General features: G+C 34.6%; 2 protein-coding genes across 3 annotated transcripts in view; one reads left to right on the plus strand and one right to left on the minus strand.

Moving 5' to 3' along the window:
- The window catches only part of Vps13 (vacuolar protein sorting 13C), a 115757-nt gene extending 108076 nt beyond the window's left edge, over positions 1-7681 (plus strand). Inside the window, exons 53-56 of the mRNA XM_089632438.1 lie at positions 2162-2331; positions 3087-3213; positions 4031-4156; positions 6184-7681. Of these exons, the coding sequence (XP_089488564.1) occupies positions 2162-2331; positions 3087-3213; positions 4031-4156; positions 6184-6384 (624 nt within the window). The 3' untranslated portion in view covers positions 6385-7681. The remainder of the gene's footprint in view (positions 1-2161; positions 2332-3086; positions 3214-4030; positions 4157-6183) is intronic.
- A 5184-nt stretch (positions 7682-12865) lies between these two features.
- LOC149423046 (myosin heavy chain 95F-like) lies at positions 12866-17418 on the minus strand. Of its 2 annotated transcripts, XM_089632441.1 has the most exons (6): positions 16052-17418; positions 15524-15671; positions 15277-15409; positions 13795-14052; positions 13244-13428; positions 13089-13141 (listed from the first exon to the last, which is right to left on the minus strand). In XM_089632441.1, the coding sequence occupies exons 2-5, from the start codon at positions 15659-15661 to the stop codon at positions 13286-13288; spliced, it is 672 nt and encodes a 223-aa protein (XP_089488567.1). In that variant the 5' UTR covers positions 15662-15671; positions 16052-17418; the 3' UTR covers positions 13089-13141; positions 13244-13285. The 2 variants fall into 2 exon arrangements, with proteins under 2 accessions (XP_089488566.1, XP_089488567.1); XM_089632440.1 differs by having other exon boundaries at positions 12866-13428; positions 16052-17416.
- Between the last annotated feature and the right edge of the window lie 2815 nt (positions 17419-20233).

Here is a 20233-nt window from a genome sequence, read left to right on the forward strand (position 1 = left end):
TGTACCTATATGTATTACATTTCATCGAGTTCTCTCAAATGTGTTTTTAAACATTACAAAATATTTGATAAAAATGTTAATTTATCACAATAAATAATTATGTGCTAACTATGAGTATATGAATAAGATAAATTAAATAATCAAATGTAGGTAGATATAAGTGAATAAAAACATGAACAAACAATTACATATGAAACAGTAACCCAAAAAATTACGTCAGTGTACTGAGAACTGAAAAACTTTACGCTGACAAATTTCGGCAGACGGCGAACAGCCGAATGAACTACTGAATTACTGCTGAATGAACTCTGAACTCCCGTAGTGTGTTGTTCCCCTCTCACTTGAGATGGGAATTTGTCCCAATCAAATGGAATGGTGTCCCAGATAACCGAAGTGAATAAGTATTACAGTAGAACCCCGTTAATTCGAACCCCGATAATTCGAAAAAACGCGTAATTCGAAATTTTCGCCAAAAAAATTTCCGCGGAAAATTTTTTTCATACAAAATGATTTTTAATTCGAAATTCGTTAATTCGTAATTCGAAATTTATTTTTGTCCGCGCACGAAAATTTGTTGGTGTAATTCGAAAAAATTTGATTTTTGCGAAAATAAATCATAATATTTCGTAAATCTGAATCTACAAGTCAGCCGTGGCATTAAAACGCTGAAAAATGTATTTTTACGTGGTTATACATCGTCCTAATTAGTATCATTAATTTGGAAATCTGAATCGATTTACACTGGAATTTCGTATTTTTTCAAATTTATTTCAAATATCCGAGTTTGAAAAGCCGAGAAAATACGTTTTACGCCGATATATGTCGTAGTTTTAGGAGTTTACACCAAATATCTGAATTCAAAGGGTCGGCCGTGACGAAACTCGGCCGCGAAATCTCGATTTACGCCTAAATATATCGTTTTTTTTACGAATTTATTTCGAATATCTGAATTTTAAGGAGCCCGCCGCAATGGAAATCGGACGCGAAATTTCAATTTACGCGGAAATATATCGTATTTTTACGAATATCTCAATTTAAAGGGTAGGCCTCTACGGTAATCGGCCGCAAATATAAAGAAATAATTGGTTTTAATACGAATTTACTCCAAAAATACAAATATATTTGAAGAGGCGGCCGAGAAAATCGATTTTCGGCGTATTTTTTTTGTTTTTTTTTTCATAAAATTTCGAATTACGTGGGAATTCGTTAATTCGAAATTTGATTTTTGATGTCCCGTGGATTTCGAATTAACGAGGTTCTACTGTATATAGTTTGTTAATTTGGTTTATGTTCCTCTCTGGCGGAAGAGGACCATTCAGAATGCAATAGCCATGTTTAGTGATCAGATCTGAATAGTCGGGTTAGTCCCAACCTTCTTCTTCCCCCTCCCGCTCCCTTCAGCCTCACGACATACCCCAATTGAGGATGTTATAGTTCCAACATCCAAATGTCCAGTGAGACAGGTCCCCTCTGAATCTGCTTCTGTGACTATTGCTATTAATATGTACTAAAGTACTGTACTGTAGTGTTGTCATGATGTATTCATTATTACAAAATTCCACCTTTTTCTGTAACAATTTCAAATCTAATTATCATGCGCACATATCGTTAAATCGAATACAAAATTTTGGTAATAAATTTGGTAATGTTGTTGATATATTTAGAGATTCCGTAGCAGTGCTCAAACGAAATCTACATAAACACTTTGCTGAAATGTATGACTTCTCCACTCCATAGTAAAAAACCCATTTTTTAGCTTCTGTTTTTTCACTCTTTTCTTTTATGACTTTTTAACTTTAATATATATGTTTTAACTTTACAAATTAATATTGTAATTTAAATAACAATTCGAATATGATTTTAAGTCCCTATAAATGCTGATTAATTTCAATCCATTTATTTTTCTAAGTAAGTAAAAAAAGAAAAAAAAAACTGTTCTCCATAATGGTATTCTGTATTATTTGTAAAACATTTATGTACTACAGATATAATAACTATTTTATTTATATTTATTTATATATGTACGTAAACTTTTCAATGTCACATAGTTAATGTAATAACACTAATAACAATGTATGTAAAAGCCCAATGGGCGTTTAAATAAATAAATAAATAAATAAATAAATAAATTATTGTATGTACAGTAAGTCATGTATTTCAGGGTGTGGTGGATGGAGTGTCAGGAGTGTTCACCAAACCCATCAGTGGGGCCCGCGAGGAGGGGGCCATGGGCTTCTTCAAGGGGCTGGGCAAGGGGGCCGTGGGATTGGTGGCCCGACCCACTGCCGGTGTAGTGGACTTTGCCTCTGGATCTCTTGACGCCGTTAAAAGGTATGTCACTCTTCTGGTAGCATTATGTACCAATCGTTACATTAATCTTACTAGGCTAATCATCACGGCACTACGTCCCATTTCCTTCCCGGCGACCTGTGAATCGTTAGTATTTTGAAAAACCTATTTATTCTGCATTAAATTCAATTATATATATTATAATTAAAAAATTACTTGCATGAAAAAAATGCTTGATAAATACAATTGAAAGTACCTACATCATCACAATAAAAACACTAAAAAATCACAAAATAAACATAAAAAGTACTGAAATAAAAAAAAAAAATCCTTTAGCCTCACAACATACCCCAATAGGGAATGCCATAGTCTCACTGGCTCCAGACGGCTGGGAGCAGTTGGGACTCTTGTGCGGATTCACATAAAATAAAAAATGGTGCTAAAATATCTCCTGATAAAAAAGAGTCACTGTTCAGTTGGGCCGTGGTACTGTTTACCGGGAGTCGTACCAATATGGCTCATCGCTACTCTGGATTGCTTCACTGGGTTATTTTTGGTATCCTGTGATCTGGTATACTTTTCACATAACCAGACCTTCGCAGTCTTTGGACCTGCAGAATCATTGAATGTTTTCATACTCTATTATGTATTAGTTTCTGGAGTTCATAGTTCATGTTAGTGCTGTATGATCTTTTTTCTAGCATAGATCCAATTTTTTTGTCTCGTTTTGCTGCGAGTTGCTTTTCTATGGTTTAAAAAAATATGTATTGGTGTGCTGATGTTGATTTTTTCTACAGGGCGACTGAGTTGAATGTAGAAGTGATCAGAATGCGTCCCCCGAGATGGCTGGAAGCAGATGGCTTAGTTCGTCCCTATTCTAAACATAAGGCAGAAGGATATAAGCTGCTCAGGGATTTGGATAAGGTATATTTTAAACCTTTTAACTATAGTAACTAAGGATGTGTTGTTTCACGGAATTTGAACAATTCATCAAATTTCAAAGTTGATTTGCAAGGTTTGTGAAGGTTCTATTCAGGTTTTATTATTATATAATTATTTGCCAGTTGCTTCACAAAACTGATATCACGACAGAACTTGAATAGAACCTTCACAGAAAATGAAAATCAACTTTGAAATTTTTGAAACAACCCACCTTAAGTAACTTATATAAATATGTATAATGTTATAATATGTTTACTAAAAATGCTTTCACCAAGAAACATAGAGCGAAACTACCGACCCACGCTAAAATGATCACAAAACTTTCACAGAATTTGAAATTTGATGAATTGTTCAAATTTTGTGACCCGTCCTAAGAGAAAATTATTTTCAGCTTAACTGTCGCTCAGTTTGATTGACGAAAGTGTTTGTAATTTTAGGAAGAACTACTAAAATTATTTTCTTTTAACGGCTATATATCGTTGAAGAAAAACAATACCGTGCAAACACAAAAATCTAATTTCGAGAACTTTCGATGGTACGTCGAAACTATTTTGTGGCGGGAGTATTGGAGATAGGCGGTATTTCATTTAAATTATAACTGATGTCGGCTGTCTGGTATTGCTTATTTGCCGCTTTGAGTGATATGGTATATGTTATAATATTATGAACAGACGTGGCGGAATTCGCTTCTCTATTGAATTTCACATAAAAGTAATTTTTAAACTGTATGTCGCTTACGCTGTGTTGTTTCTTCGTGGATGATATGTTGGTTGTGTTACTTATTTTGATTGTGTTTTAGGGTAAATATGTAGCCACCGATGTTTACATCTACCACGTGTGGATTGTGACCCTCAAGGAGGTGGTGGTGTGCACAGACAAGAGACTTGCGTATCTCGAGAGGAACACTGTATTTGGTGGGTGGCAGGTAATTATCATTGTTTTATTATTTTTTCCATGTAAAGTATGCCTGTGAATTCACCCAACCTAGGCAAGAAACTTGTATAGATCGACACACTTTAATTTTGCAGTCAGGGGGTCACCACTGTAGATATTTACGATACAAAAAATCTATGAATAACAAAATGGTTGAATCTTATCTAGTTCCTCTTTTGGCCACCTGCAAAGTTAAGCATGTTAAACTGTAACCATGATTGATGTTTAGTTTCCGAGAGAACAGCGCTTTTCAATAAATTTTTTTTTACTACTAACTACTATATTATTTCTTCTACTATACTACTACTAACTACTACTACTATTACTACTACTCATACTATTACTACTACTACTATTACTACTTATCCTACTTAAAACTACTACTATTATTACTACTACTGTAACTACTACTACTACAGTAGAACCTCGTTAATTCGAAATCCACCGGACATCAAAAATCAAATTTCGAATTAACGAATTCCCACGTAATTCGAAATTTTATGAAGAAAAAAAAAAAAAAAAACGCCGAAAATCGATTTTCTCGGCCGCCTCTTCAAATCCAGGTGGAATTTTAGTTGTAAATTCGTATTAATACCAATTATTTCTTTATTTTCGCGGCCGATTACCGTAGCGGCGGGCCCTTTAAATTCAGATATTCGCAATAAATTCGTAGAAATGCTATATATTTACGCGAAAATCGAGATTTCGCTGCCGATTTCGGTCGCGGCCTACCCTTTAAATTGAGATATTCGTAAAAATACGATATATTTCCGCGTAAATCTAGATTTCGCGGTAATTTTCCGCCGCGGCCGGCCCTTTATTTCAAATATCCGCATTTAAATTGGTAAAAATACGACATATTTCCGCGTAAAACGAGAATTCGCGGCCATATTCCGTCGCGGCCGGCTCTTTAAATTCAGATATTCGAAATAAATTCGCAATAATACGATATATTTCCGTGTAAATCGAAAATGCGCGGCCGATTTCTGTCGCGGCCGACCCTTTAAATTCAGATATTTGATGTCAATTCGTAAAAATATGTCATATTTCGGCGTGAATCGAATTTTTTCGGCCGATTTCCGTCGCGCCGTATTTTTTAACTCGGATATTTGAAGTAAAGTTAGTAAAAATACGATATATTTCCGCGTAAATTGAAATTTCGCGTCCGATTTCCGTCGCGGCGGGTCCTTTAAAATTCAGATATTCGAAATAAATTCGTAAAAATACGATATATTTACGCGTAAACCGAGATTTCGCGGCCGATTTCCGTCGCAGCGGGCTATTTAAATTCAAATATTCGAAATAAATTCGTAAATATACGATACATTTACGCGTAAATCGAAATTTCGCGGCCGAGTTTCGTCGCAGCCGACCCTTTAAATTCAGATATTTGGTGTAAACTCGTAAAACTACGACATGTTTCCGCGTAAAACGTATTTTCTCGGCCCTTCAAACTCGGATATTCGAAATAAATTTGAAAAAGTATGACATTCCAGTGTAAATCGATTCAGATTTACAAGATAATAATACTAATTAGGACGATGTATAACCACGTAAAAATACATTTTTCGGCGTTTTACCGCCACGGCTGACTTTTAGATTCAGATTTACGAAATATTATGATTTATTTTCGCAAAAATCAAATTTTTTCGAATTACACGAACAAATTTTCGTGCGCGGACAAAAATAAATTTCGAATTACGAATTAACGAATTTCGAATTAAAAAAATTTTTGTATGAAAAAATTTTTCTGCGGAAATTTTTTTGGCGAAAATTTCGAATTACGCGTTTTTTCGAATTATCGGGGTTCGAATTAACGGGGTTCTACTGTATTACTATTAGGGGGCTGCAACCGCTGAGTAATTATGATCTAGTTAACGCTACTGGCAGGTAAGACGGCTGCTACCGACGTTGGTTGGCTTATATATTGCGATATTCACAGACATAAATGAACACGCCATTTTTGCAGCAAATCTAAAATGGCAAATTGTACATAATTTATGAATGTTGGTATTGCAGATTGTATGGGCGTACACTTGGCAAGATTTGCCCAGTGCTCCCACGGCCGTGGACAAGGGGGTTTTTGTTCCCGCAGCCAACGGGAAGAAGGCAGGCCTCTTCAGCTCGGGCACCACGGGCAAGATCATCCTTCTGCCCGATGAACACGCCAAGGCGCACCTGGTGAAGGTGTGCTCCAAACTCATGCGGGAGGCACACTGACATGAGGCCCTGCTGTCGGCACTCTACGCCAACCAGCCCCGACCCATCTCTTCCAACCATGGATTTTCTTGGATTTTGAGGGCTTTCACGTTGAGAAACCTCACTATGCAATTCGCTTACTACCTTAACTTACATCACTTGCACTCTTATAGCTTGTGGAAATAATCACATATAATCTCATGCATATTTGAAGTATTGCACAATAAAGTAATATTTTGTTTAGTACCATCTCGAACCTGTCAATATCACTCAATATCAGAAAAATTATTCGGTTGAGAATATGCTTAATCTAATCTACGCGGCTGAAGCATATTTGATCCATAGCCAGCTATACCCATTCGCTTACAGTCCCTGGCCACATTTTTTTTTCAATGGCCCGACTGAACGTCGGGGAACAATATTGTATTTTTTAGCAACTTCACATTGTAAAAACGTATTTTCAGCTAAAAGAAACTTCAAAACTGCTTTATCTCTCCATTCACTTAAGACTTTTACTTAAAACTTTTTGTAAAAAAATCTGTGTTTGATATAACAAAACTAAATAAGTATTGAAATACTTAAACAACAATAGATTTTAAAAGCTTAAGAGAAATTTTAAAATCACTTCAAAGTAACCCAGCCCACCCGAAATGTCCACATTGGTCTGATTGATTGTTTGTGAAAAAAATTGACCAACTTTAATTTTTGTTTGTTTTCCGTGTTACCATATTATAAATAAACAAATAATTAAAATTTATTTTAAATCCTTAAAAGTACTCACTATATTTTGAAAGATTTCTAAACAAAATTTGGCATTTTTCTTAATTATTTTTGCAAACAATTACAACACAACAATAAAGAATCTAGGGTGGGCTAACAAACTGGTGACAAAGTATGTGATTTTTTTCACTAAAACACATATATCGTGTCAAAGCTTGCCTCGTAACAGGAAATGGCGTTGAAAAGACCAGCATTGTGAAGTTTAATTAATGTAACCATCCACTCCTGCTGTCTCACTCCAGGTTTTTAGGCTAAGAACGCAGTGTTAGTCTCCCAACACTTTTTTCCTACAAGCAGCTTATTATGAAGATTTGTAACTTCTTTTTGGGCAGAACGTGTTTGCTATATGTTCTCCCCAGCTGAGCTGTCCCAGTGAATCTTTTTATCAATGACTCTTCAAAAAATTGTTATAGAACTTGATTAAAAACTGGTAACATACCGAAAAAAAGTTATTTTTTTCCTCCAATATTAAGAAATTTGATGAAAAGCTGGCTGTATTATTTTTTCATTAGTAACTGAGCCTTCAATAAAAGCAATACATTTCTAAACTAAAAGCATTCTGTACACTTGTTCATATATTTAATATGATATTTTTATAATTTGTGCATTGGAAGTTTAAACATTTTTATATATTTCATATTTAAATGTATTTTTGTGTTTGTTTTGTCAATCTCGTTCATAAGGGATCAGGTAAATCTTAGTTTATAATGTAATTGTGTATAACACAAATATGTATGTATCTCATATATTATTAATATGTAGATTCAAAAATATGTAATTGATATTTTTATGCAAAAGCTAAATAACTCTGCTGGATGTCTTTGCAGGTGATATTATAAAGAAGTATGTAATCATTTTTTAATGTCTAATCCTACTTGAATTCCCCTTAGTATTCTTCCAAACCTCTGTATATTGAATCTATGTACGATACCTGGTCATATCATTAGACCCAAGCAAAGTTTTGAAAATTTTTCCCATTAGTCCTTAGCCAAATAAGCATTAAAGTGGGATTGTTTGACAGCACTATGTATTACCTTTTTACAATCCTCAACAGTGAAATTTTTGTGTTTAGAGCCCATACATGACGCCTCTTAATCATTTTCGGAGTAAATTTTGGCTTTCGGACCAGTTTCCTAGCGACGAATCCCAATTCAATGTCTCACAGTGTTCACTGGAAAACTGTCGTCCCTTCATCAGTTATGTTTTTAGTAAGTAAACAAACAGGTCACCCTGGGTTTTTAATTCGACGCCTTCCACGAGAACCCTTTCTTCTTATTTTTAAATTGACTCCAGAGTCCATTTTTTACTTTATATTCTTCATAGAACTTCTCAAGATGCCAACTGCCTTTAATCTCATATTTAGATAGGCCAGCAGCCTTCAGAAGTCCCGATATTTGTCCAACTTTCTTCGGCGAAAGGTCAGAGTGGTTCCACACCAAAATTTTATAATTTTTGTAAAATAAATATATTTATTCAATTTGAAATCGGCTATTGGTACCTATACAAAATAATACGAAAACATCAAAATTTAAGATATTGTTGATGAAAACCACGTTTCGGACCGTTCACACAAGTTTTTAGGTAATACATGTTCAAACAAAAACACTTGTCAGAAAAACGACAACAAATGACTTACGTCGTGGTGTTGCAAGTATGTAACTAATTCCCATTAAAAAACTCTCCAGTAAAAATAAACCACAAAATCATAGATAATAAAGGTCTAGTTCAAACATCATTGAACTGCCTTTATATAAAACACTTATTTCTTTGCTCGGGGTCTAATGATATGGCAAATTACTGTAACTAATGATTTGATTGCCAAAACCATTTAGTATTTCCGTAATGCCAAACTAGAGATGTCCCCTGAATACACACAAGATCTGTCATCATAGGTGTTACATAACAATCGTTAGTTAATCCTGACTGCCTCTAGAAAAGCCTCCAGTCCTACCAGTCTCCTGCTGTCTCCCTCCAGTTCCTTACTTCTAAAAAGGCAATGTTTACCTCCTCACCATCCAGCCACATTTACTTCTTCAACACTCCTTATATAGAGAAGCTGGATTATTACAGTGAAGCCTCTTCGGTGATTGGCTATCTTACATTCTTTACTATAGTGAAATCTCCATTGATCGTTTCCTACATGTGTCTTTTACTTCTTCCAGGCCTGAATTATTTTCATACAAAATTTGCAAAAATAAATCGTTCCTCTATGCATCGTTTTACCTCATTAATCGTTTAGACATTAGTTTTCATTAGACGTTCAAACCCAGTGGGTGCGCGGTTATTCAAACTTGTGGTTATCAAACCTAGTGGGTGTGCGGTTATTCAAACATGTGGTCATCAAACCCAGTGGGTGCACGGTTATTCAAATGTGTGGTTATCAAACCCAGTGGGTGCGCGGTTATTCAAACATGTGGTTATCAAACCCAGTGGGTGCACGGTTATTCAAACGTGTGGTTATCAAACCCAGTGGGTGCGCGGTTATTCAAACATGTAGTTATCAAACCCAGTGGGTGCACGGTTATTCAAATGTGTGGTTATCAAACCTAGTGGGTGTGCGGTTATTCAAACATGTGGTTATCAAACCCAGTGGGTGCACGGTTATTCAAACTTGTGGTTATCAAACCTAGTGGGTGTGCGGTTATTCAAACATGTGGTCATCAAACCCAGTGGGTGCACGGTTATTCAAATGTGTGGTTATCAAACGCAGTGGGTGCGCGGTTATTCAAACATGTGGTTATCAAACCCAGTGGGTGCACGGTTATTCAAACGTGTGGTTATCAAACCCAGTGGGTGCGCGGTTATTCAAACATGTAGTTATCAAACCCAGTGGGTGCACGGTTATTCAAATGTGTGGTTATCAAACCTAGTGGGTGTGCGGTTATTCAAACATGTGGTTATCAAACCCAGTGGGTGCACGGTTATTCAAATGTGTGGTTATCAAACCCAGTGGGTGCGCGGTTATTCAAACGTGTTGTTATCAAACCCAGTGGGTGAGCGGTTATTCAAATGTGTGGTTATCAAACCCAGTGGATGCGCGGTTATTCAAACATGTAGTTACTTTTTACTTTCTAGTTTTTTTAGTGTTTCAACCTTAAAAAATAACTATCCGGTGAAAAAATTGCATACTCTTCAAGAATGATTAAAAATTAAAAATAATAAATAAATCCCATTGAAAAATGTTTTGATATAGCCAAGCATTTTGAAATCAAGGCATTATTGTTTAAACACTTTCATTTACCATGAAATATGTATCTTTTTTAGGCATATTAAACATTTAAGTATGAATATCTTAATATGTAAAAATCACGGGTCACTGTTTTGTACACGCTAATATCCGAAACTGCTCAACCGATTTCAATGACATTTTGTGAATGTGAATGTTTGGTTCCAGCTCGAAAGATAGTTTTGGACCCGATAAGTGGAGCTGTTGTCGAGATTTAATTTTTTTTCAGATTTCTCATCTAAAAGTACAAACAACCATAAATTTTAACTTCCCTACACCGAACTACATACATATTCCCATATCCATTGTTTTTCCGAGTACATATTTTGTTTCATAGAAAGAGGTTTCACTGTATATACAAAATCTGTGGATTCCCAAATGTTGTTGTAATATGATTTTTATTTTGAATTGAAACTGTTACTTTAAAATAAGTGTGTAACACCAATATTAATGTTTGCTTTATTGAACAATTGACTTCATTTCACTTATGTGCACTATTATCTAAGTGGGTTGTGTTCATTGATGGTTTATTTACATGTTTCAGTCAAATGACAACGTAACCCATGGTTTAGTTGATCATTTCTCTGGTATATGTAATTGGATCCGTCAAATAGCTATAAAATATTCTAGTATGTATTCTCTACTAGGACTCATTTGTCGCATTAAATCTTTCGGTCCAATATTGTCACACATGTAATGAATTTAAAAATGACATAAGTGTTGTACTATTTACACATTACATACATTTGTATTTGAGGAAGCTATCTTACAGAATTAATATGTATATCAGAAAGCTATAGCACAATCGGAATAATTGAAGAATAGAATTTTGGTAAAATTTTTTCGTAACAATAATAACGTAATGTAAAAAGTATGTAGCATGTTATCATAGAAAGCATTAATTTTTTAGGCTCATCCCTTTTTTTTGTTAGTACATATTATTATTACATATTTTTTATTCACATGTTATTTTTTAATGTATTTTACAACACTTCACTCTTTTATCCCATAAAAGACCCATGCATACAGGCAAATCATTTTAAAGAGCACACTTTTAATGTATTTGTGCACACCGATAGTGGTTCAAACGGGTTTGAAATAACTTGGAATACCCGCCCGCAGTCCCCTCTTACCCCACTGAAGTCCTACGATACAGCACACCACTACACAAGCAAGAATCTCGTTACAATGATTATACTGTACTTAAATGTTATTAAGAAGAATTAAATGCTCGAGGGCTTCCCTTTAAGTATTTATTACGATTTATATAATTTACTTTGATTGTAATAAATTACCTACATATTATTTAATACCATACACACATTCTTCTTTTGTATCAAATTTTATTAGTCAGAATTATTAACCCATCCGATGCTATGCGCTAATAATCTGAGGGTGCGGCGCTGGGCGTACGGCGCTGTGCGTGCATACATGTTTATTTTTTCATTTTACAAGAAACTGTTTGACTGTGAGTGTTGCATATGCCCATTATTTCATATATTGTGTGTACACCAGGAATGCGGTGAAAGGGTTATGTAAAATTAGTTAGCAGAGCATAGTTTTTATTACTTACTTAAAAAGCACAATACATATTTACCATGCGTTGTTCTGTCTTTAGTTATTTTTTTAAAAATAAATATTAAAATCAAGTAATCAATTGATATAAACTTGCTTATGATATTTTTTCTGCTATTATTATTATTGATCCCATTCAAATTCAATTTGATAAAGTTATTTTTCACAGAGGAATAGGTTGAAAACCTGACAATGTACCTTTTTTTTTAACCCTATTTAATTTCTGTTATAGTTAATTATTATTTTGTTAAGTGTTTTGCAAATAATTGTATAAATTTATTTTATTTGGATAGCACACTGAAATGGATAGAAGTACAAGGATATTAAAAAGAAAGTTTGCACATGCGTACATTAATTATTATTATTATTATTTTACAATATACATATATTATCTTATAAAATTACTAACATATAATATTTTGTTACTGGAAATAAATAGCTTCCACACTTATTAAATCAATTATTTATGTTTATTAATTCTGAATTTCTTAAAAAATATGCTAATTACATCAGAATATTATTTAACCCATTCCCTCCGAGTAGCCATAATTTAGGGCTGCTGTCTTAGAAGGCCTTCTCTCCGAGTCGCCACAATTTAGGGCTGCTGTCTTAGAAGGCCTTCTCTCCGAGTCCCCACAATTTAGGGCTGCTGTCTTAGAAGGCCTTCTCTCCGAGTCGCCACAATTTAGGGCTGCTGTCTTAGAAGGCCTTCTCTCCGAGTCGCCACAATTTAGGGCTGCTGTCTTAGAAGGCCTTCTCTCCGAGTCGCCACAATTTAGGGCTGCTGTCTTAGAAGGCCTTCTCTCCGAGTCGCCACAATTTAGGGCTGCTGTCTTAGAAGGCCTTCTCTCCGAGTCGCCACAATTTAGGGCTGCTGTATTAGAAGGCCTTCTCTCCGAGTCGCCACAATTTAGGGCTGCTGTATTAGAAGGCCTCCTCTCCGAGTCGCCACAATTTAGGGCTGCTGTCTTAGAAGGCCTTCTCTCCGAGTCGCCACAATTTAGGGCTGCTGTCTTAGAAGGCCTTCTCTCCGAGTCGCCACAATTTAGGGCTGCTGTCTTAGAAGGCCTTCTCTCCGAGTCGCCACAATTTAGGGCTGCTGTCTTAGAAGGCCTTCTCTCCGAGTCGCCACAATTTAGGGCTGCTGTCTTAGAAGGCCTTCTCTCCGAGTCGCCACAATTTAGGACTGCTGTAGTACTGAGATGGCGTGCCATTTTTTTTCTTTTTAATGATCGAACTTCATTGGGAAACTTTTATTGCATTGCTTTTATTCATATGTACATTTATAACAATATTTACCTAATAATTTAATTGAGCACTTATAATAGCAATAATATAAGCTCAAATTGATTTGGCAGATTGGATAGCTGTGCGGTGTTTTTGCCACTCTTTTTCAAAATCTTCTAGACGAATCCCAGCACCAATCTTGTTTTGCAGTCCTGTTTCATTCAAATTTAGTTTGCACATCAATGCGTCATCTTTGCCTAAAATTTAAAAAAAGATATTCAATTCATTAAGCGCATAATATAATGATTAAAAATAATGAACCTTTAGATTAACCTTTACACAAAAGAATTAAACCTGCAAATAATGCTTAGTAAAAAATACAATATCAATTATTTGATAACATTAAACAATGACAAATATAAAAATAGCAAATAACCTAATGATACACCGAACTTTCGTAATGTTGCAACATTGATTGATAATTTTCGGTAAACAGAAATATTGTTTCAGTTGCTAGCACTAATCTCAATTAAGGCCGTCAGGATTAAAAACACATCATGGCGTAATAGGGTTCCTATCAAGATGACACATAAATCGGCTATTGTTTAAGTGATAAGACTGACCTTCGATCAATAGAAGTGGCGGCTGATGTCCCACAATTTCCATTTCCCTACAAATCTTCTGACCTTGGAAATGTCCATACCACCAGCCGTAGGCACCTTGTCCCAGACCTACCACGGACACTTTAAAGCAGCGGTGCTCCAGTGCTTTATCTGGTTTAGTTTCTGGATAAAGGTGTGAAACTCCTGGAAAGAAGTTTGATTTCTCCTTCTCTGGAGAGAGATTTGATGCATCAAATGCAGATGATGCCCGAGAAATCCCTAAAAAATGTATTTATTTCAATTAACCTTTTGAAGATAATATTTAATTGTCCAAAGAAGGTAAGCCAGCAGTCCACAATGGAGTGCTGACACAATCCATGATGAATGGCAGTGAGGCACGAACCAACCCGTCCTAAGTAACTTATATAAATATGTATAATCGTTTTATAATATGTTGACTAAAACTGCTTTCACCAAGAAACATTGAGCGAAACAACCAGCCCATGATCAAATGATAACAAAACTTTCACAGAATTGTTCAAATTCTGTGACCCGTCCTAAGACAGAATTACGATCAGCTTAACTGTGGCTCAGTTTGATTGATGAAAGCGGTTGTAATTTTAGGAAGAACTACTAAAATCATTTTCTTTTAGTGGCTATAATATATCGTTGACGAATAAACAATACCGTGCAAACACAAAAATCTAATTGCGCATGAGAGGCAAAAATTTTTTGAGGAATCCAGAAAGAATTCTAAGTTCCACTTTCAAAATTAGTTCAATTCCAATTAAAAAAGGTATGTCCATATGAGGAAGGGCATGGAACTTATCCAAGGTTCAGGCACCATATAGGATTACTTGAGACAACAAATAGATTTAACCTAGAAATCAGACTTTATACAAATCTTGCAATTTAATACATTGCATAACTCAATTGATAGCCCGTTCCTTTTGGAATGCTATTGTCTCGAGTAAGACAGCTGAAGTCGTTGCCACGACTTTTCAAGATATCACACGGCAGAGCATAGCTTGACAAAAGGAATGCTGCTATTGAATGAAATTTCTAAAACAGTAGATATATTAATATAAACCATGTTAAAAATATTGAGATCCGGAAAGAATGCAAGGCTGATGTAAGCGAAATGGTTAAGATTAAGAAAGGGGTGCTTAGATGGTGTGGGCATGTAGAGCGGATGGACGGAGAATTGAGTGAAAGGAGAACATGTGATGTGAAAGTAAATGGTAGAAGATGTTATAGCACTTGAGTCGGCCATGTCCAGAGTCAGAATGGTAGAAAAGTATGTATTAGATGACGTATGAATGTGAATGAAGCAAACAGTGGGTGCCGAGGCAGAGTTATGTGGCGGTCCATTTTATCTGCCTACCCCTGCGTCAAATGACTTGATGCTTAATTACTTAATTAGAAGATAATATTTAGTTGGAATGGTAATTAGACACTATCTGTATTATGAATTTGATCCTACTGTGATAAGAGCTTGCTTACTTGACATTCTCTCATGGTTTTGTTGATTTTCTTTCAAAAACAATTTTTCAATCTCCTCCATGGCTCTGAGCTCCAGTTTTCCTAGGGAACGTTCATATTCAGTTATTCTGCGGTTGCATTCGATTCTACAAGCCTAAAAGTATAATTTAAAGTTGAAAATCACAAAAATTTTAGATTACATTGACTGTTTATAATTATAATTTTTCTTTGTTAAGTGTATCATAATATTACATAATGTTTTACAAACCCTCAGTAATTCTGTATCATCTGAAGTTGCAATGCAGGCTTTTATCTGGTCTGAGTTCCATTTGGTTAGATCGTATGTACCTGGCTTGGAAACTATAGTTCTCCCGTTCTCTGAAGAAAAGGCGTTGTTTTCTTCCATAGTATTTACCCTATTAAAAATGAAATAAATTAATAATTTGACGTAGGCAGAGGTGTACAGTCCCTAACCCCTCGATCGCTAGCGTATACTCAATGATACTATTAAAAAATCATATCTCTTAATATAACTATTCTCGGGAAACTACTTATGGCAGATTATATACTATTTTTATAAATATATAAACTCAATATCTGATAAGACGGTGGTACAATTTACGAAAACATACTTTTGCATAATGACTTCGGATAGGCAAAAGAACTGTCATGAATTGACAAAACTGGAGACAAAAGAGGGATGCCCATGGGAGGGAGGCTGATGAAGAAGATATGAAATTGATGTTAGAATCTCTTCCACCTCTAATGTGAAAGTAGTAGTGATAGAATATGTTACCTTTCTATATTCCCCTGAGAGGCTTGTTTCCAGACATAGTAAGCGTGGCCTCGGCGAAGATATTCACTGTGACAAGCCTGAATTAGGGAAATATAACCATTATATACTAGAATAATATGACACTAGAAGTGCCTTCCATACAAATTTGAATGGAAATAAGTGTTCCATTTAGCCCAATAGTCCAGTTCTCCGTTTCACTTACATTGGCCTGAAATTGTAGACCTCCATCCCATTAGAATTTCGTTAATGCAGTTTGATCAGGTAAATATTTGGATCACGTAACCCGCCCACCAAGCCCTTCTTGTGTATTATTCTTTATTCTATGTCTAAGTATAAATTCAAAGTACATAATGTTATTCTCACACCCCCTTCAAAAATCACAAACATAAACATTTGAAGCAATAATAAAAAACTGGAGTCAAAACATGGGAGATCTGAAATAGAAAACTACACAACACAACTGCACCAAGAACATAACATAATACACTATAATATGCATATTATAATAACGCTTGTTAAAATATTAAAAGTTTATAATTTCGTCGTTGTGGATGCGAGACCGGCTATGTGGGTTTGACCAAATTTCGCAAAAAAACTTCCTACTTTTGTGTGCGTTTTCTATGCGTCAACAAACAATGTTTGAATGAGTTTTGCACGATAACAGTTAAACTTATGCACATAGCCGAGATTGGGCCTGATTCCATTTTTGCAACTGTAACGACAATCTGTAAATTAAATCCTCAGCATGGGAGATCTCAGTAAGGTAACAAAAAGAGAGAATAATAAAGCATTTTAATTAATATGAACAAATAAGGCGGGTCTCCAGCGCACAAAATGTTTTGTCTTTCAAAACATTTATACAAAACAAACGTTTTATATCAGCCACGGAAAATACCTCTAATAGTGCTACATCATTTGAATTGTTGAGTGTTTCGTAGAGCTGTTTAAATGACCAGGTGGAAACGTGAGCATTTAGTCTGTAATATGAAAAATGAAATATTGCACAAAGATTATACATTTTACAGAAAATAAACTAGAAGTTGGAGATGACAAACTACCAAAATTATTTTTTTTGTGAATTTCAAAATTTGCAATTTTTTGCTTCTACACTAGCCCCATTGTAAGGGGGTATTTTACCATACTCTCGAAAAGCACTATTCGTAGGATAACATATTATTTACGATTTATTTATTTTTAAAGTCCCAAGTTTACTATTCGGTACTCGAACCTATGAATAAAAGTTATATATATCGGATAAATTAGGTGAGTTTTCTACATATTATCAGTATTTATTTATTATGATGGAAAGTTACCGAGAAGGTGGTGAAATACCCCCTAAGTATAGAATTCAAAGATTAAATTATTATCTAATGATTCACAAAAAATCTAAAGTGGAACAACATAAATACATTTTTTTAACAATTTGCATAATATGTAATTGTATAATTTTCATATTTTAATGTCTAATTTACGTTTGTTAAATACCTTAGAATACAAATTAAATCAGTAGATTGTAAATCAGGAAATAGTAGTTGAGGTAACAGTGCTCCATTTTTCGATATGTAGCTTAGATCTTAGATCGAATCTTGAAATTCTATTCAAGAGTTTAGTGCGGTGAATTGTTATTTTTTTTGTTAACAATGCACATGCTGTTGTAAAAATAAACTTTTAATTCAATGTTAATAATAATATGGTGTACGTACACATTAGTGTTTCTTGTTGGATGTTCTGGATGTTTACGGAAAAAACTCATTTTTTTGATAATAGACACTGTTAGAAAAAACTATGTCTAAAAGCAGCCCAAGTATGTAACTGATTGATTATCTGTAAAGTATATGTTTTTATCATATTTGAGGATTCATATCGATGATTTGATTATATCGTTATCTATGTTAGGGAGAATTAAGTGTACTTAGATGGAAAATAATATTTCTGATAAAAGTCATATCTAAGGAATTTTCAACAGTATACTTGAATTGAAAATAGCTGTTTGTATTTTTTTTTCAGAATTTCTTGCGGGTTCTGAAACACTGGTCTTTCACAGTAAGTTTTATAATGCTGCCGTAAATTACAGATAAATTAAAAAAAGTAATTCCCTGTCATAAGTTAAAAATAATTGAATGGCATAACATCAATCAACACTAGAACATGTGCTATTCTTGCTTTAATGAGTAAGATTAAGAAAGGGACGCTTAGATGGTTTGGGCATGTAGAGCAAATGAGCGAAGAAAGGAGTGTAAGGAGGATATATGATGCAAATGCAAATGGTAGCAGAAGTCGGGGACGCCCGAAGAAGACATGGCACGTTCAAATGAATCAGATACTTGAGTCGGGCCAGGTCAAGAGTCAGAATAATAGAAGAGTATGTATAAGGCGATGTATGAATGTGAATGAGGCAAGAAGTGTGTGCCAACACCGAGTTGTTTGGCGGTCCGTCCTCTGCCTACCCTTGCGGTGAAACGACGTGATGTTTAGTTAGTTATAAAAAAGGAAGATGTGGTTGATAGCTTGGTGAATGAGATACTTGGTGAGCAAATAGAGGAATCGAGTTTGATACAGCAGATAATAGAATTACTCATTTTTATATTATACTTGGTAAAAAGGTACTATAAATCTGACAAGACACTTTCCGGAAAGCAGAGGTTTGTGATAAGAGACATGCTATCAAACGTCTTTAGTCACAGGACACGTGTATTAAAAAATTGTTGTCTTTTTAAAATTTATTATTAACAACCTTTTTAGGGGCTTTTACAAACGAATAGTAAAAATTATACAGTACATATTTATTATATATGTATAACTAAACTGCCTCAGTAACAATCTTTTGTAAGTGATAAATTGAGTGTCCACTGACTCTGTATAATTTTTTTCCTCCATAAGTATTCTGGACAATGAGGAATACATATGGTAGTTAGTCATGGAATTTCTGCACTGAAAAAAATCTCCACTTCTAGTATTACGTAGTGGAATCAGAAAGCTTATCAATGCAAGCAATTTAGGACTATCAAATGCATCATTTAGAATTTTACATAGAAATAAGTTGATATGTACCCAGCGTTTAACCCTTTACCCTTAGGAGATATACATTTACCACCACAGACTTTTCTGTAGTCCTTTTTAAGATATACAATTCCATAGTAAATTATTTTGATGTATCTCATAATGTGATTTAGAGTATTTCCAAAAATAAGTAACATTATTTATTAGCAATCTCTAAATTTATGATAGCAGGTCATGGATATATTTCATGGTGATTAGAAGATTTATAAGTTCTATGGAGTACCATCTTGGGTAGATGTTAGGCTTACATTTCATGGTTGGAATATACATGCTAATATTCTTTTCCGAAACAGCATAGAAATTATTAGTACATAACTGTTTTGATATGAACAAATTGCATAGACAACCGATCAAAAGAGTGTAGTTAATTACAAATTTCTCAAAATCCGCTTTGAAAATAATTTGGTAACTGAAAGACAATTTACAAGTATTAACATGTGCGTGAGTGGTTTATTTATAACATGCACTAACATAATAACTTCCAGAGGAGGATAATAAGTTTTAATGGGCACCAGCAGTTCACTACATTATTCAATTACTAGTGACTCTATGTTTGAAAAACATAAGTCTAGAGTGCGATTATTTGTATTTGGTATATTATTTACCTGATTTACCTAGGAATAATGCCATGTCTAGAATGATATGTTCAAACTCACTAACAATGATATTATTGTCACTGATAAAGAAAGTTCAAATTTAGTAGATTATAATCACCAGCAAGTAGAAATGTTGCACTAGGATTCTTTTTATTTAATTTATAAAAGTTCCACTTCCTCGCTAAATGTATATGTACTTCATTGCTTGAATTCGGTGGGATATAAATACAGCAATTACCTATAAAACCTCTACGACTATCTTGTTGATATATGGCCACTGAACAAAATGTTTGATTATACCATTTATCAAAATTCGCTACATTTCGTACCTTTTATCGAGAAACTCCCTTTCTCTCTTTAAAATTCAAAACCCCCAGATCTGAGGACTTCTTCCCAGACAATGCTCGAACACAACACTTCACTCATCTCATAATAACATTTTGTAACTTGAATCGAAGAGAGCTGTGACTCACAGGGTTTTCTTGGGAGCAACTTGAGAGCCTCTTTCAGAGGAAAGAAGTTTCCA

This window comes from Hesperophylax consimilis, chromosome 6, assembly GCF_061612785.1.
Source record: "Hesperophylax consimilis isolate HC1 chromosome 6, BYU_Hcon_1.0, whole genome shotgun sequence".
NCBI classification, from domain to species: domain Eukaryota; kingdom Metazoa; phylum Arthropoda; class Insecta; order Trichoptera; family Limnephilidae; genus Hesperophylax; species Hesperophylax consimilis.

Excerpts from the sequence above, each read along its gene's own strand:
- LOC149423046 (XM_089632440.1), bottom strand. The coding sequence starts at position 15,661 with ATGGAAGAAAACAACGCCTTTTCTTCAGAGAACGGGAGAACTATAGTT. Across the intron at positions 15,410-15,523 it reads ATGATACAGAATTACTGAGG|GCTTGTAGAATCGAATGCAA; the intron begins GTTTGTAAAACA and ends TTATACTTTTAG. Across the intron at positions 13,429-13,794 it reads GCCACTTCTATTGATCGAAG|GCAAAGATGACGCATTGATG; the intron begins GTCAGTCTTATC and ends TTTAAATTTTAG.